This window comes from Dipodomys ordii, unplaced genomic scaffold, assembly GCF_000151885.1.
Source record: "Dipodomys ordii isolate 6190 unplaced genomic scaffold, Dord_2.0 Scaffold79, whole genome shotgun sequence".
Classification (NCBI taxonomy): Eukaryota; Metazoa; Chordata; class Mammalia; order Rodentia; family Heteromyidae; genus Dipodomys; species Dipodomys ordii.
Window position 1 is genome coordinate 2725969 of NW_012267295.1, and position 18317 is coordinate 2744285.

At 50.7% G+C, this 18317-nt stretch overlaps 1 protein-coding gene across 1 annotated transcript in view; it reads right to left on the reverse strand.

Annotated features, from left to right (window-relative positions):
* Tab1 (TGF-beta activated kinase 1/MAP3K7 binding protein 1) overlaps positions 1 to 18317 on the reverse strand; it is a 53424-nt gene that overhangs the window by 5691 nt on the left and 29416 nt on the right. Inside the window, exons 2-8 of the mRNA XM_013024787.1 lie at positions 6869 to 7005; positions 6441 to 6594; positions 5483 to 5569; positions 4927 to 5065; positions 3978 to 4091; positions 3515 to 3626; positions 1589 to 1776 (exon numbers count right to left, since the gene is read on the reverse strand). Coding sequence (XP_012880241.1) covers positions 1589 to 1776; positions 3515 to 3626; positions 3978 to 4091; positions 4927 to 5065; positions 5483 to 5569; positions 6441 to 6594; positions 6869 to 7005 — 931 coding nt within the window. The remainder of the gene's footprint in view (positions 1 to 1588; positions 1777 to 3514; positions 3627 to 3977; positions 4092 to 4926; positions 5066 to 5482; positions 5570 to 6440; positions 6595 to 6868; positions 7006 to 18317) is intronic.

Genomic DNA, 18317 nt, shown 5'->3' on the forward strand with positions numbered 1-18317 from the left:
GCTAGCCTTGAGCTGAAGAGCTGAGGGACAGCACCCAGGCCCAGAGTTTAGGCCCCATGACTGGACTCAAAATAAAGAAAGAAATGAGGCCGGGCGCTGGTGGCTCACACCTGTAATCCTAGCTACTCAGGAGGCTGAGATCTGAGGATCGAGGTTCAAAGCCAGCCCAGGCAGGAAAGACCGTGAGACTCCTATCTCCAATAAACCACCAGAAAACCGGAAGTGGCGCTGTAGCTCAAGTGGTAGAGCGCGAGCTGAGGGACAGCGCCCAGGCCCAGAGTTCAAGCCCCACGACCGACAAAAAAAAAAAAAAGAAAAGAAAAGAAAGAAAGAAAGAAAGAAAAAAAGAAAACCACAGTTCTTTACGGGAGGACTGGCTACAGCTCGTAGAGGCAGAGGGCAGAGACAGGTGAGGGGAAGGGACCGGACAGGGAGCCAGGCTCAGCTCCACCGTCCCACCGTGACCTCAGACAGAACCCTGGGAGCTGAGCCCCACCTGAGTTCCCTGCTTTGGTAAGCCACTGGCCCCTCTGTGCTACAAAGTTGCTGGGATGAATAAGAAGAAAACGGTGGAAACCCTTGAACACAGGGAATCGGGAGATAGCTACACTTTCTTTGTTGAAGAGGATGGGCACAGTGGCTCATGTCTGTAATTCCAGCTGCTTGGGAGGAAGAAATAATAAGACTGAGGGTAATTGGGCTCAGGCCTGTAAGCCTAGCTACTCAGGAGGCTGAAATCTGAGGATCATGGTTCAAAGCCAACCCCAGGCAGGAAAGTTCGTAAGACTCTTATCTCCAATGAATCACCAGAAAACCGGAAGTGGCACTGTGGCTCAAGTGGTAGAGTGCTCACGTTGAACTGAAGAGCTCAGGGACAGCACCCAGGCCCAGAGTTCAAGCCCCATGACTGACAAGAAAAAAAAGACTGAGGGTAGATGTCAGCCTGGACAAAAATACAAAATCCTATCTAAACACAAACTAAAGGCAAAATAACGTGGGCTCAAGTGCAGAACACTTGCTCAGCAAATGCAAGGCCCAGCGTTCAATCCCCAGTGCTGCCCAGAAAGGAAAAAGAGACGATCAGAGGCAGGCATGGCAGTGCACAGCTGTGTTCCCGGCACATGACTTTGAGACCAGCCTGGAAGTCATACTTCAGTGACGACTGCTTGCCACCTGTGCGCCACGTTGTGCGAGAAACATGTCTTTTCTCCCTGACTCAACAGCTCCATTTCCTGTGCCTGACCTCAGCACAGTCCCCACGGGAGCATGGCCTTCCCCATGCACAGGCCTCCACAGGAGCACGGCCCTCCTCGCTGCAGAGGTGAGGGACTCTGCTGCTCACTGAACAGAGGCCTCCTGAGGCTGCGGCAGGGAGGCCTGATACCTGAGTCCAGCTCTGTGCAGCAGGCTGCAGCCCTTCCTGGGCTCTCCCCCTCAGCCCAGAACAATCTGAGTGGAGTCTCTCCCTTTCCCTCCTCCTCAGCACTTGTGCTGAACAGTGAAATGAATACTGCTTTGGGCAGGAGCAATGTCTTCAGAGCTCTGAGCTTTTCCTTCCCCACCTCTGACCTCTGGAAAGATGTCTGACAGCTTGTGAGAGCGCCTGGCCACCTGTGCAGTGTGTGGCTCACCTGGTTGGCCTGGCCAGGCCCGTGGGCTGCCTCCAGGGCCTTGTAGAGTCCTTCGGACATCAGTACCAGGAAGCCGGTCACCCCGTCCAGTGGCTGTGCACCGTGGATCTCTGGCTCAGCGATGATGGGTTTGGACTTGGCGGCACTGTGGGAGAGGGGAGGGAGGGCTTGGTGTGGATAGACCACCGGGTGGAGGCTGCTTCTGCTGGGGGGAGAAGCTACACCCAGAATGTACAATAAAACACTGACTTGGTAAGTGGAAAAGAAAGAGAAAATCAGAGCAGACCTGAGGGCCAGGAGAGCTGGTGTGCTCTGGGGTTCAGATGGCCAAGGTCAAATATCAGACTCCAGCCTTGTTTGGTGTCTCCTGTCTACAGAGCCTGGCAGGGCAGGGCAGGGCAGAACAGCAAGAGAGGAGGCCATGGAAAAGCCCCCTCCTCTCTGAAGGTGGTAAAATGCTTGCTGAGGAATCAAGCCAAGCAAACCTACAGCCCTGAGTTCAAATCCGACTGTCAAAAAAAAAAAGCAAGCCCACTCACAGGTGTCTATACAGCTCAAGCCACAAATAGACCATGTGCAGAGACGCCATTTGCTAACCTGCAAATCTGGAGCACATGTACATGGGCCCCAGGACATTCCTGACACAACACTCAGGACAAAATGGACACATGCCGAGGGCTGGGCTGTCCAGGCCCACCAGGTGCTGGAATCCCAGAGGCTGCACTCAGGTGCAGGTGTGTGAGGGGCATCGCTTGTGTAAACAGAGGGGGATGTGACCTTAGCTCCGGCCTCCGAGCTGCGCACAGGAAGTATGGACCTGAGTACACCACTCAGACTGCAATAAGGTAGTTAAGGAAGAAAGGTAAGGGGGCACACTCCTGGGAGTGTGCACAGGGTGTTTCTGTGGGTATTTCAGGGGGCTGCTGTCATCCTTAGCTCCCAGAAAACACCCAGAGGCACCTGTGTGCATGTTCGCATGTGCAGACACACATGAGAAACTGGTGGCCTCAGCAGGGTCTCCTGGGTTGCACGGATGGAAGACTTGCCGTCACTGCCCTGCCCTGAGCCCTTCACACACAGGCCTTCAACAGAGCAAAGAAAACCCTATAAATTAATGACAAAGGTTCCAAACTGCTTAAATCCTGGGAGGCGCAGGTGAGGAGGTCTGGCCCTTGCTGACGGGGTCTTTGGCGAGGTTCCTACGGCCCTGCCACATAAAAGCTGTGGCTGGCATCACCCAAGTGCCAGTGTTTCCTACACAGGTTAGCCAGCCATGAAGGACACATGCTCCAAATTCAGGCTGCCCGAGGTCAAGTCCTGCATTGGTCCATCACCAGGCCTATGACCAGGCAGGCTACCTGATGTCTCCGTGCCTCAGTTTCCACTCAGGAACATATCTGAGGGTCTGAGCAAATGGAGAATGGAAGGCTGTGTGTAAGGAGCGGTGTAGGCTGGCCGCAACCAAGGCTCAGCAGGACTGTCACTGCCACAAGCTGGGTATCACCACAGAGGGCAGCGTCCCCGCAGGAAGGCAGGTAAGTCATCTCACACCTCTGCATGCCTCTGGCCATGGGCAGCAGTGACCAACAGGCTGGTGGTCTGCCCATACCTATCCACGCCAGCTCTTCATGCCACCTCCTGCTTGCCCCGCCAGGTCCTGCGACACTGCTGCTTGCCCTGGCTTTGGCCCAGCTTCCTTCTTGACCCCTTGCCAGCCTAGCACCATGGGACCCAACTCCTGGCCTGCTCACCCAGGCCCCACCGCATACCTGCTACCCTGGGGGGAGGAAAAGTGTCTCCCTGAGCCTCAATAACCCCTCCCTCTGTGGCCTGAGATCGGCTTCTGGCCCCAGCCCTCTGCGGGCTGCTGGCTGGCCACCCACCTGAGCAGGTCTATGTCAGTGTAGCCATATTTGACCTTGTAATCGCCGATGCGCCTGGTGCTCTCCTGCCCACAGATGACCCCCACCTGCTTGATCTTTCCTGCGTCCAAACCTACCAGGGAGAGACAGAACAGGCATTCCTGTAGAACCACCCCTGGTTCATGACAAATTTAGGAAAAAAAAAAGAGAGAGAGAGAGAGAGAGAGTGAAACATGCCAGGCCAACAAGGAGGAAAGGGAGGTAACCGCAGGGTGACATGGTGAGCAGCTACCCAGCACCCCTAGTGTCCTAAGAACATCCCCTTCCCCAGGCCACGCCCCCTCCATGCACCCCAGGCAGACTGGCCACAGACTGAAGCGCCCAGCCCTTCCACCCCTCTCCCTGGCCAGCAAAGGAGAGCGCATGAGGGGTTCAGGGGTCAGTCCCCTCACTCTGACCCCCCAGCCCGGCATCCTCTGCTCACCCAGCTGGGAAAGGCGGAAGAGCTCATCCTCATTCTCTGTGGTATGGTCCATGTTCAGCTGGGTCACCTGCAACCCATCCGCTGTGGACTTGCACAGGAGTGCCCGGTTCGTGCCTGCAGCACAGTTTGAGCAGCTAGGCAAAGACTATGCAGGAGGAGGCGGAGGCCCCTGGGAGAGGAGGGGACCCCCGAGAGAAGGGGGGAGGGCAGGCTTCTCACACAGGCTGCAGGAAAGGCCAAGGCTAGACCAGGGGTGACCTACCAGTTGGGGGTCATTGGTGACAATCACAGGATCATGCATGTACTAAGAGTACTAGGGTAGAGGTATCTCTACTCTGGAGGTGACCACACCACAATGTCTAGGGTTTGCTTCACAAAAATTTGGGGATGAAGGGCAATAGAACCAGCCACAAGGTAATTATTGGCATTGGATGCGACGTGGTGGTCCACTAAGTACTAATCTCGTTTTGGTTTGAAAGTTGCTGTCTAACAAATTGCTAAGGAATGGAGGAAGACAGAGGGGTGCACAAGAGGTCTCTGCAGTCCCCACAGTAGGAACCTGCATGCTCCACACTCTCTTCTGCTTCCCAGACGGCCGCTCCTTTTCCCATTAGTCAGATGCTCAGTTCCTCCAGCTCACTGCTGGGGGATGCTGACTGGGTATTCGCACCACATAACCTCTTCTGGAGGCCACTTCAGAGCCAGACTGTGGCTCACCCGAGGCTACAAGCCAGTTAGTGGCAGAGTGAGGCCAAAAGCCAGGATGCCTGCTCCATCCAGGCCATCCTCCTTCTGGACGGTGTGGCTGGAATGAGGGCACATGTCCAGTGGCTGCAGGACACTCTGCATCTGGGGTTCTATGTGTCTAGAATGCAGCCCACTAGAGAGGGCTCCAAGCCCAGTCTCCCCCCTCCTCCCCTCCCAGGGCTTGGGACAGTGGGCGGCTCACCAACGTTGGCCACGTAGAGCCTGTTGTTGAGAAGAACTGCCACGACGGCCATGGCGCCTCCTGAGACCTCCCTCTCCAGCACCTTGAGTCTCTCCAGTATCTTCTGATATTGAGGAGGCAGCTGGTGCTGGGGCACACCCTGCATCCATCAACAGAGGGGTCAGGCAGGCAGCTGCTCCAGACGGGAGCAGGGATGTGGAGGCCCAGAGGACACACAGATGGCCGTGGCATGGCCAGGATGAAGGCCTGCTCAGGAACGCCCACAAGCCCTAACGCAGGGGCAGCCTGAAGCTGCTGGCAAGTGATGAGGCTGCAGCCTGGGACCACAGGACTGGAAAGGCCTGACCTCCCTCCGGTCACTGAAAGCCAAAGCTGAGCCTCAGGGAAAGCTGTCCCATGCACAGCAGGCCACGGGAGCCTCTCAAGCACAGGCCCATTGGCTCCCACGATTCCTTGGCTCTGCTGGGTCCATGCTTGGTGAGTGACCATGGCAGGTGAGCTGGCTTCCGGCAGAGCTAGGCCTTGACATCTGGGCCCATGCAGGTGGGGAGGTTACCTCTGGTAGCTGGGACTGGAGGCTCGCCTTCTCAGCCAGCGCATCATCGATGGACTCCAGGAAGCTCCTCTCCACCACGTCGAAGGCCTGCAGGACACAAGACGAGGCCAAGGCCGGCTCAGCCACCGGTCACCCCACACTGGAATGCCTTGGGAGAGTGTGGCAGGTCACTGCCTCCACAGCCGTGCTCACGGGACCCAGTGCCACACCCATCAGCTCCGGGGCTTCTTGCACATCAGGGGTGGGGGTACTGCTCAGGCATCACCCAAAGGGACTTAAGAGCCCAGAGCAGAGCCTGGGCTTGGCATCAGAGTGGCTCAGCCCCAAGCAGGCAGCCCTTGGCTCAGCACTGGCTCTGGGCAGTGCTAGGTCAATGGAGCACAGTGGTCTCTTCCTGAAGGCTTCTGTCAAACCCTGCCAGGTCCTGCCTACCATGATGCTGACCCCTTCTCCACGGTGTGGGTACTCAAGTCACTGTACAGAAGCCCAGAGTCCCAAGAGGACAAGAAAAGGCCGGGCCATCTTCATGGGCTTGGAAATGAAGATGTAGGAGGAAAACCCCAACATGACAGCGGGCAGCGAGGCTGCTGGCCAGCAAGGACACAGCTGGGAGTTGGGGAGAGGAGCTCCTTCCTGGCCATATGCAGCAGCAAGAGGCTGCACCTGACTCACTCGGATGAGGGGGCTGCTCTGAAGACCCTGGTCTCTACCAGGCCTCCCTCCCTCTGCAGCAGCCTCTCCTCCAGAGCCAGACTGCCAGCCCTACAGGACCGCTACTCCATGCAAGGCCTTCAGCTCCTAGTGATGGATGAGGGTGCTCCTCTACCAGGGGCTGCTCCCAGATCTGCTCCTCAGCAGGGGGAAAGAAGCTAGTGTACATTCATAGCGACAAGGCCCAGGGCCCAGGTGGGTTGTCACGCAAGTCAGCTGGGTGACAGCAGCTACCTGGAGCTCCTACCTGCAGCAGCACCCGCCGCACGTCGGCCTCGGTGTGCTCAGCGTTGAGCTGGCCCAGCAGGAGCTCTGCCGACAGCCGCTGGGCCACAAAGTTGGTCACCCGGTTGCCATCATAGCCATTGAAGACGCCATACAGGAAGCAATTGTTCTCACTCCTGGTAGAGGGAGGGTGAAGGGAGACCTTGGATGGGGAAGAAAGGAACTGGGGGAGACTAAAGACAAAGACTTCAGGTCCCTACATAGGTCCCCTACTTTGGCTATTATTTCCTGGTGCCCATGACCTTCTGCCTTCCCTCTTCCCCATGCCCCGAGCAGGCCCTCCACAAGATGGGGAAGGTACCACAGCAGAGGCTTGCTGCCAAGGGCCACATTTAGGGCAAGCCCCACACTCAATGGTGTCTTGCTTGCAAACCTCCACTACAGGCATACCTGAACTTGAGCCAGTTGTCCTCCAGAGGGTGACTTTCGATGCCCTTGCCATCGGAGGAGTAGCTTCGGTTGGAAGCTGAGCCAACGCCAGAGAGGTGGCAAGGCGGCAGGTCATCTGTCCAGCTTGCCTGCTGCTCCTGGGGGCGGGGAGAACGCCAGGAAATCATGAAGTGTCACCTCCCTCCCCCACTCACCTGAACCAAAGGGTTCTACTCCTTTCTGAAAGCAACGATCCTTGTACAAAGAAATACCTGCAGAAGGCTTTCCTGTCTTTATGGACAATCTACAAATGGTTCCTGGGGACCCCCTCTCCCCCCAAAAAATCAGTGTTCCAACACGTGGTTTCCAGGATGGATCTGGGTTGTGAAATACAAGCAAAACACGAATGAAGCAAAGCCCTTGCGGGAAGTGTTTTGCACACACTCCTCACAGAGGTTCTGTCACAAGCGAGGTAGGCCTGGGACACTGTTTGCAGTTCACAGTATGCCCACAGAGCATCAGACCAGGCGCAGCCAGGGGTGTCTGCATCATAAATAGCTCCCTTCATGGTTTCAGGAGGATGGTTAGGACAAAGTCTTGAGAAACTCCACCTTGCAAGCTGGTCTCCATCTCTCCCTGGCACTGGGCCTTCCCATATCCCCTGCTATGTACTTCCCAGTGACGCTTGCAGCCTGGTGCGCACCTGCTTGGTCCCACACAGGACACTCAAGTTTCTCCTTGCCTACAAACCTAAGAGTTCTCTGGGCCTCAAGAGCTTCATCTCTCCTGCCCGCCTTCATCTGACTCCCGCTCTTTCTCAAATCAGGCTGCCAAGCACCATCACTGTGGCATCTCAAACACATAAGCAGCATACACTTGAGTAGGCCCCGACATACTGACTGAATTTACTGTGTTCCTGAGCACCTGCATTTGCCTCACGGCGGTCTGACTGCAGCAAGGCCCAGGCCGGGCCCACCCCCCTCACCTGAGCATTGGGCCTGCTCATGAGGAAGTCTGGGTTCCACTGTACAGCTACAGTAGATTCAATGGCTGGGAGAATCAAAGTCCAATTTCAAGGCAACTCGTTAAAATGTGTATGGAAAGCTTTATTGAAGTCTTAAATGAACACCACTATTGTGCACAACTTCTTACAAATTACCAGTAATGGTCTAAAAATTAAAAAAAAAAAAGCATGTGAAAACCGCTGCTGCAGGCTTCTATAAGCAGACATGATAAAACTGTGGCCAACTTCATTTTGTTACTTTACATATACTGCCAGGGAGTTGCTTTCTGGATTGTTTTTCCATTTTATTGCTTTTATGCTGTATTTATCTATTTTAGCACCTTCCTTATGGAGCACTTCTGTGGGGTGTGGGAGTCTAGTTTATTTTTAAAATAGCACGTTGTGGAGGGGAGGGGCCTGGCTGTGAACACACTGGAGAAGCTGGGAGTCCTGCCACACTTGGGATGTGGCGTGCCCACAACCCTAAACACTCCCTCCTGATGCCATTCTGAAGGCCTCACTACCCAGCCCCTGGCACCCGCCCGCCAGCTCGTCACATGTGTGACAAAAGGCAGTATGTGAAATTCAAGGCAGGTTCTTTTACTCAGGACTGTAACCTTGAGATTCCCCCGCACTGCGGCACACGCACCAGTAGCTGGTCCCTCCTGGCTGCAGAGCAGGTCTCTGTTCTACTGCATAGACCTGCACAGCCCACTTGTCAGTTCATCCAGGAACGGACATTCTAGTGGTTTCAGGGGTGTGGTAATTATTAAGAGAGCTGAGCTAGACAAGCACTGGTGGCTCCCACTGTAATCCTAGCTACTCCTGAGGCTGAGATCTGAGGAGAGTGGTTCAAAGCAAAAAGTGAAAAGTCGTTTTTCTTTTTTGCCAGTCCTGGGGCTTGAACTCAGGGCCTGAGCACTGTCCCTAAGCCTTTCTGTGCTCAATGCTAGTGCTCTACCACTTGAGCCACAGAGCCACTTCTGGTTTTTTCTGTTTATATGGTACTGAGGAATTGAATACAGGGTTTCATGCATCTTAGGCAAGCACTTTATCACTAAGCCACATTCCCAGCCCTGAAAATTAGACTCTTATTTCCAATTAACTAGCAAAAAGCTGGAAGTAGAGCTGTGGCTCCTCAAGTTGTAAAGCATTATTCTTGAACAAAAGAGCTAAGGGATAGTGCTCAGGCCCTGAGTTCAAGCCCCAGCGCCAGTGTGTAAACACACACACACAGGCAGGGCTTGCAAACACTCGTGTAGGTTTTTGCTGGTATATAACTTCTCATTTCTCTAAGGTAACTACCTTGGGGAGGGACTGCAAATGGATGATGTCCATTCATGAGAAACCAACTGGCACAGTTTTCCAGAGTGGCTGAAACATGAGCATCTCCACCATCCCCGCACAGGAGTTCTGGAAGCTGGTGCCTTCCCCACCCAGCAGCAACTAGTCTGTTTAGAACTCTAAGGGAAATGCTTTATTTCACTTCAACTTCCATTTCCCTAATCATGCTGAGCATCTTCTTGTGCATTTATCTGCACACAGGTCTGGTGTATGCCCCCTTTTTAATTGGAATATTTTCTTTTTGGTGCCAGTCTTGGGGCTTGAACTCAGGACCTGGGTGCTGTGTCTTGAGTTTTAGTGCTCAAAGCTAGTGCTCTGCCACTTGAGCCAAAGTTATACTCCTAGCTTTTTGCTGGTTAACTGAAGATAAGAGTCTCAAGGACGGGGCTGGGAAGGTGGCTCAGTGGTAGAGCGCTTGTCTTGCATGCATGAGGCCCTGGGTTCCATTCCTCAGCACCACATAAGCAAAAAGAAAAAAGCCGGAAGTGGCGCTGTGGCTCAAGTGGTAGAACGCTAGCCTTGAGCTGAAGAGCTGGGGGACAGCACCCAGGCCCAGAGTTCAGGCCCCATGGCCAGACCCCCCCCCAAAAAAAAAAAGAGTCTCAAGGATTTTCCCTGTACAGGATGGCTTTGACCCTCAATCCTAAGATCTCAACCTCCCAAGTAGCTAGGATTACAGACATAAATCACTGGTACCCACTTTGGGATTTTCCTTTACCTTTTTCCCCCTCTTGGGGTTTGAACTCAGGGCCTGTCCCTGAGCTCTTCAGCTCAAGGCGAGCGCTCTACCACTTTGAGCCACAGCTCTATTTCTGGTTTTCTGGTGGCTAATTGGAGAAAAGAGTCTCATAGACTTCTCTGCCTGGGCTAGCCTTTGAACACGATCCTCAGATCTCAGCCTCCTGAATAGTTAGGATTACAGGTGTGAACCACCAGCACTCAGCTGAACTTTTTGAGTTCTTAGAACTCTACATGTTTTGGATAAAATCCTTGATAGCTATGCAATCTATAAATATTTACCAAAGTCTGTAGCTTGCCTTGCTGCTCACGTAGTGGTATCCTATGTAGTGCCACATTTTTGGTATTCTTTTGTTTTGATGCTGGCACTGGGGCTTGAACTTATGGCCTCATGCTCTAACTTGACTTTTTTTTTTTTTCCAATCAAGCCTAGCCCTTTACCACTGAGCCACATTTCATTTTCCAGCTTTTTGGTGGCTAATTAATGACTAATTAGCATAAGAATCTCAAACTTTCCTGCTTTGAACCTTGGTCCTCAGATCTCAGTCTTCTGTAGCTAGGATTACAGGTGCCACCGGTACCTGGTTAGGTTTTTGGTGTTGATCATGTCATTTTACCGATCCTTTCCTTCCATTGTTCCTGCTCCTGGAGCCATGACAAGCCAGCTGCAGGTCACAAAGACCTTTGGTTTCCTTCTAAAAATTTTATAGATTCACATTTTTATTTTTCTATCTCTGGTCCAGTTTGAATTGATTTTGATCAAAGGTAGGAAGTTTTTTTTTTTTTTCCGGTCAGTCGTGGGGCTTGAACTCTGGGCCTGGGCGCTGTCCCTGCACTCTTCAGTTCAAGGCGAGTGCTCTACCTCTTGAGCCACAGCACCACTTCCAGTTTTCTAGTGGTTTTTATTGGAGATCAGAGTCTCATGGACTTTTCTGCCTGGGCTGGCTTTGAACCCTGATCCTCAGATCTCAGCCTCCTGAGTAGCTAGGATTACAGGTATGAGCCACCAGCACCCAGAAAAGGTAGGAAGTTGTAGTATTTTTTTTCCTAAATGCAGATGTCCAATTGTGTGAACACCACCTGGTGAAAAGATTACCCTTTCCCCATCAAATTGCTATTGAATCTTTGTTAAAATTTAACTAGCCACATTATGGAGGGTATTTCTGGACTTCGTTTTATTTGGCTGAATTATGTATCTATCTCCCCACCAATATCACATTTTATTACTTTAGTTTTATTACTGTAGCTTTATAGTAAGTCTTAAAACCAACAGTGTGATTCCTCTAACTTTATTCTTTTCCAAAATTGTTTTGGCTCTTCTAGTTGCTTTGATTTCCTATATGGATTAGAATCAGTCATTCTGTATTTACAAGAAAGAATGAGGGGGCTGGGAAGGTGGCTCAGTGGTAGAGCGCTTGCCTTGCATGCTTGAAGCCCTGGGTTCAATTCCTCAGCACCACATAAGCAAAAAGAAAAAAGCCGGAAGTGGCACTGTGGCTCAAGTGGTAGAGCGCTAGCCTTGAGCTGAAGAGCTGAGGGACAGCGCCCAGGCCCAGAGTTCAGCCCCATGATCGGACCCAAAAAAAAAACAACAAGAAAGAATGAAAGAACAGAAGGAAGAAAGGAGGAAAAAAGGGAAGGAAGGAAGCAAGCAAGGAAGGAAGTCTTGTTGGGAGCTGGGTATGGTAGGACACACCTGTAATACCAATACTGGAGAGGCTGAAGCAAGTAATACCAATACTGGAGAAGATAGCAAGTTCAAATCTAGCTTAGGCTAAACAGTGAAACTGTCTCAAAAAAGAAAAAGTAAATAAAACAAGGTTAATCATTGGTGACTCGTGACTATTATTTATTTGTGTGTGTGTGTGTGTGCGCGCGCACCCACTCGTGCTGGTGCTGGGACTTGAACTCAAGGCCTGGGTGCTGTTCCTTAGCTTTTTCACTCAAGGCTAGGACTTTATCACTTGAGTCACATCTCTAATTCCATCTTTTTTTTTTTTTTTTTGGTCCGGTCGTGGGGCCTGAACTCTGGGCCTGGGCCCTGTCCCTCAGCATTTCAGCTCAAGGCTAGCGCTCTACCACTTGAGCCACAGCGCCACTTCTGGCTTTTTTCTTTTTGCCTATGTGGTGCTGAGGAATGGAACCCAGGGCCTCCTGCATGCAAGGCAAGTGCTCTACCACTGAGCCACCTTCCCAGCCCTCTAATTCCATCTTTTATGCTGGTTAGAGATAAGAATCTCAGGGACTTTTCTTGCCTGGGCAGGCTTCAAATGGTAATCCTCACATCTCAGCCTCCTGAATAACTAGGATTACAAGAATGAGCCACTGGTGCCTGCTTCAATTCTTCCTTCCTTCCTTCCTTCCTTCCTGTCTTTCTCTCTTTCTTTCTTTTTCTTTTGGGGGGATTGGTTGTGGAGCTTGAACTCTGGGCCTGGGGGCTATCCCTGAGCTCTGTTGCTCAAAGCTGGCATTCTACCACTTTGAGCCACAGTGCCACTTCTGGCTTTCTGATTGTTAACTGGACATAAGAGTCTCACGAGCTGGGTGCTGGTGACTCACATCTATAATCCTAGCTACTCACCAGGTTGAGATCTGAGGATCACTATTCAAAGCCAGCTGGGCAGAAAAGCAGAGAAGTCCCTGTGAGACACTTATCTCCAATTAACTACTCAAAAGCTGGAACTAGAGCTATTGTTCAAAGTGGTAGAGCACTAGCCTTGAGCATAAGAGCTAAGGGACAGCACCAGGTCCTAACTTCAAGCCCATGACTGGCAAAAGAAAAAGTCTCATTGGACTTTCCTGCCAGGGCTGACTTTGAACCATGATCCTCAGATATCTGCCTCCTGAGTAGCTGGGATTAAAGGTGTGAGCCACCAGCGCCTGGCTCCAATACTTATTCACTTATTCTCTCTCTCTCTCCCAGTCCTGGCCTGGACATGTCCCTGAGCTTCTTTTTGCTCAAGAGTACTACTCTACCACTTGAGCCATAGTACCACTTCCAGCTTTTTCTGTTTACATGGTGCTGAGGAATTGAACCCAGGGCTTCATGCATGCTAGGCAAACATTCTACCACTAAGCCACATTCTCAGTCTTTCAAAACTTTTTTTTTGTCGGTCATGGGGTCTGAACTCTGGACCTGGGCACTGTCCCTCAGCTCTTCAGCTCAAGGCTAGTGCTCTACCACTTGAGCCACAGCGCCACTTCTGGCTTTTTCTGCTTATGTGCTACTGAGGAATCAAACCCAGGGCGGGCCTTATATATGCAAGGCAAGTACTCTACCACTGAGCCACCTTCCCAGCCCTTCAATACTTTCTTAAATTTAAATGTATACTTTAGTGAGTTGCAATTCCAGCATCTTACTCAGTGTGAAGCACAAGGGAAGAAACATTTCCATTAGGAACACTACGAAGCTGCCTACTCTCCATTATGTAATATTATGGAAGTGTGAGCACAGGCAATTAAGACAGAGGAAAACAATGATAGGACAGCAAATGGAAAAAAAGGTAAAGCATGGTATACCTGGAAACCCTAGAAAATTCATGATAAAATTAACTCAAACAATAAAAGGTATGGTGACATATGTCTATAATCCCAGCACTTGGGAGGCTGAGTCAGGAAGATTTTTTTGGGTTACATGTGTGTTTATGTGTGTGTGTACTGGTTGTGGAGCTTGAACTCATGACCTGGGTGCTATCTCTGAGTCTTTTTTGCTTAAGGCTAGCACTATACCACTTGAGTCACAGCTCTATTTCCAGCATTTTTGGTGCTTAATCAGAGAAAACAGTCTTATAGACTTCCCTGCCCAGACTGACTTTTAAGCCAAGTGCCTCAGATCTTAGCCTCCTGAGTAGTTAGGATTACAGGAGTGAATCACTGGCACCCAACCAGGAAGACTGTACTTTGAGGCCAGTTTGAGCTACAGAACGAATTCCAGCCAGCCTGGGCTATACTGGGAGACACTATCTCAAACCAACCAACCAACAAAAAGAAAAGCATTGGAAAAGCCGGGCGCTGGTGGCTCACGCCTGTAATCCTAGCTACTCAGGAGGCTGAGATCTGAGGATCGCGGTTCAAAGCCAGCCCAGGCAGGAGAGACCGTGAGACTCCTATCTCCAATAAACCACCAGAAAACCGGAAGTGGCGCTGTAGCTCAAGTGGTAAACCCCCGCCTTGAGCTGAAGAGCTGAGGGACAGCGCCCAGGCCCAGAGTTCAAGCCCCACGACCGACAAAAAAAAAAAAAGAAAAGCATTGGGTGTCAAGTCAGAAAATCAGCACATGGAAACCAGTAGCCCTCTTAAGTAAAAGAAGACGGCCTCCCTGGGAACATTCCTACTTGCTGCCCAAGATAACAGGCAGCTTTTCTCCCCAGGGGGTCTTGCTCATCTGTATCCTCTACCACACTCCCCCGTTTCTGGAAGCCTAAGGTCAGATTAGATCTTAATGCTTTCATCTTAGCCTTCCAGACTGTTGACACAGTTTTGAGTCTCACCCTTTGATAAAGGAACAATCTCACCGAATTGTCGACCCTGTACAGACAGAGCCTTCTGCACAGCATTCCAAATGACTTCTAAAACTGTGCCCAGAACAAAAGGTGCAGGAACCTAACCCACTTCTGGCAGGAGAGGTTCACACCAAACAGAGGAGGCAAGTAGCATCTTCTGCCCTCCTTGAAAACCCATATATTCTAGGGGCATGGGAGAAAGTCTGCATCAGCAAGTGAGGACGGCCAGCCAGTCTGGGTGACTAACAGATCATAATGGAAGACTTTGACCCCAGAGGTAAATCACAGACAGGCACATATATGTAGATGCATGCTCTCTGCCGAGCAAAGTCCTGCTTGGCTTACAGTGGCACCCTGTAGACAGCAAGAAAACAAAGATAGAAGAAAAAAACTCAGCCAGAGAACATATATTTAAAGCATGCACAGGAAGGCAAGACCTTCCTTTTTCTGTCTTTCTCTGTCCCCTCGACCCTTAAAGTCCCTGCTCAAATCTAGCTAGTACCAGAGGCTGGTTTCCCAAACCTCAATCAGCCATGGACGGTTTTCAATAAATTGCCCACTTCTGGTTTATCTCTAAATTACCATATTTTTCTCTGAAATTACTTCATTTCCAAAGTAAACCTTCCAATATTCTAAGTGGAAAACCAGTATGACTTGCCATGTCTAAAAGATAAAAACCAAAACAAGGCTATTCTATTTTAGTGGAACCTCCTGCCTGCCACAGACCGGGCTGGAGCCCTCTTCTTCTTTTTTTTTTTTTAGTCGGTTCGTGGGGCTTGAACTCTGTCTGGGCTGGGTGCTATCCCTCAACTCTTCAGCTCAAGACAAGCGCTCTACCACTTCAGCCATAGCGCCACTTCTGGTTTTCTGGTGGTTTATTGGTAATAAGAGTCTCATGGACTTTCCTGCCTGGGCTGGCTTTGAACCATGATCCTCAGACCTTAGCCCCCTGAGTAGCTAGGATTAAAGGCATGAACCACCAGTGCCTGGCTTGCTTACTGGTTTAAAGATGTTAGTTCCCATAATTCACTATGACTGGAGATAATGTTACAAGTTAATTAGCAGTACATCGTTTTCTTAGTTGGAAAAAAAAAAAATACTAGCTGGGTGCCAGTGGCTTACGCCTGTATTCCTAGCTACTCAGGAGGCTGAAATCTGAGGATCATGATTCAAAGCCAGCCAGGCAGGAAAGTCCATGAGACTCTTATCTCCAATGAACCACGAGAAAAACTGGAAGTGGCTCACCTTGAGCTGAAGAGCTGAGGGACAGCGCCCAGGCCCAGAATTTAAGCCCCACAACCGACAAAAGAAAAAAAGAAAGAAAGACCAAAAAAAGACTGTGTCTTATATCCTGTAACGCATTGTTTTCATGTGGTTTGGGTGCTGTTCAGTGGCAGGCCCGGCCTGGAGTGTGGTCCCCACGGCATCTCGGACAGATTCGGAGACAAGCGGCCAGACAATGGCCAGCTTCAGTCCTCCCTGACTTCATCTCACATGGCCAGGGCTGGCAAGCTCCCACTCTTCTCCATCTCCACTAGGGATCAGACACACCAAGTAGCCACAGCGGCGTCTATGAGCAAGTCTGCCAAGTCTCCTCCTTCCTCCACATTTCTGAACAATTTTTGGAAAGGTCACGGATTTGCGAGTCACACAAACCGCCCACCCCTCCGCCCCTGCACCCACTGAGGCATACTTTCTCCCACATCCCCAAATGCCAGGCTCATGAGCTCAGGGGGCACAAGCCTTTGGAAAGCTGAGAAGGGGGTGTCTCACACTTGGCACCCTCAGTGTAGAGCCCCTCCCCCGGCTCTCCACACACGCCTGTGTAAGCAATTCTTTGAATCGGGGACTGTGGTTCCTCCCCGATTCAAAGAATTGCTTACAAAATCCAACAGAAATTAAGAAGGCTGCTTCCAAGGGCCTGCCTTAAGCTTGATTTGGTAAGGGGCTTTCCACCAGTCCTACTCTGGTAGGAAAAGCTTCCACAGCAATCCAACTGTGTTTGGTCCCCAGGGGCTTTGCCACACCTTGGGCCCTTTCATTTACACAGGAGGCTCAGTCTGTGTCACATCAACAGAGGTCATAGATGTCCCCACATGGACTCAGCTCAAAGCCCTGGGCAGCACAAGTGGACAAAGCCTGCTTCAGGCCACAGCTTGAATATCACATTATGGTATGAAAAGGCTGAGTGTTTTTGTAGTGAAAGAAACTGAATGCCTTGGGGACCAAAAGGAAGCTCTGACAGTGTGGATTTCTATGGGAAGATGGCTCAGGGTGGGACAGCAATTTCTTCTCTTAAAAAACCTCCGGCCAGCTCCAAGCCACTGGGTGATCCACTTCAGAGGCAAGAACACTCTTGCTCTCCACCATGGCCTAAGGCTTCCAGCACAGGCTCCATGCTGTCATCACCAAGTTCCCCACTACCATTTGAATCCCTGGGGGCCACGGCAGCCCCTGGGCCTGAGAATTTTTTTTTTTTTTTGAAGTCGTGGGACCTGAACGCTGGGCCTGGGCACTGTCCCTCAGCTCTTCAGCTCAAGGCTAGCGTTCTACCACCTGAGCCACAGCACCACTTCCAGCTTTTTCTGCTTATGTGGTGCTGATTAATCCAACCCAGGGCCTCATGCATGCAAGGCAAGCACTCTACCACCAAGCCACCTTCCCAACCCATGAGGAAATTTTTGCAATGGATGTTTTTATCTTATCAGGTATGTTGTATGTATGTGTGTATGTGTGTGTGTACATTGTAGAGAAAAATATAGTTGACACTGAGGGTTCATAAGTAAAATTATTCAGGATATACCTAATCTTAAAATATTAATTTCAAGTCAGGCACTGGTGGCTCATGATTGTAATCCTAGCTACTCAGGGGGCTGAGAGTTGAGGATCCAGGTTCGAAGTCAGAGGGGCAGAAAACACTGTGAGACTTTTTTTTTCCTGTGAGATTATTATCTCCAATTAATCACAGAAAAAGCCAGAAGGGACGCTGTGCCTCAAGTGGTAGAATATTATCCTTGAGCAAAAAAGATGTTCAGCAGGGACAGCGCCCAGGCCCTGAATTCATCAAGACTGGCAACAAATATATAAAATAATTATTTCAAGTTAATTTTCTTTTTTTCTTTTTCTTTTATTGTTGATCATAGGGCTTGAACTCAGCTCCACTTCCAATTTTCTGGCAATAAGAGTCTGATGGACTTTTCTGCCTGGGCTAGAATTGAACAGTGATCCTCAAATCTCAGGCCCCTGAGTAGCTAGGATTACAGGTGTGAGCTACTGGTGGCTTCTTTTTATATTTTTGGAGACAGGCTCTTGCTGTATTGTTCAGGTTGTCTTCAAACTCCTGGGCTCAAGCAATCCCCCAACTCAGCCTTCTGAGTGGCTAAGAATACAAACATGTACCACCGTCTCTGGCTAATCTCTTCTTTGTACTTAAAAGCAATCCAGGCAAAATCAAACTCCAGGTAGGTCCTCCTTACATGCAATAAACTCCTCTAGAAGCTGGGAATGTGGCTCAGTGGCAGAGTGATTGCCTAGCATGCATGAAGCCCTTGGTTCAATTCCTCAGTACCCCATACACAGAAGTGGTACTGTGTGGCTCAAGTGGTAGAGTGCTAGCCTTGAGCAAAGGAAGCTCAAGAAAGAAAGAAAGAAGGAAAGAATGAAAGAAAGGAAGGAAGGAAAGAAAGAAAAAAGAAAGAAAGAGGGGCTGAGAAGGTGGTTCAGTGGTAGAGCACTTGCCTTGCATGCCTGAGGCCCTGGGTTCGATTCCTCAGCACCACATAAGAAAAAAGAAAAAAGCCGGAAGTGGCACTGTGGCTCAAGTGGTAGAGTGCTAGACTTGAGCTTAAGAGCTGAGGGAGCCAGGCGCTGGTGCTCACGCCTG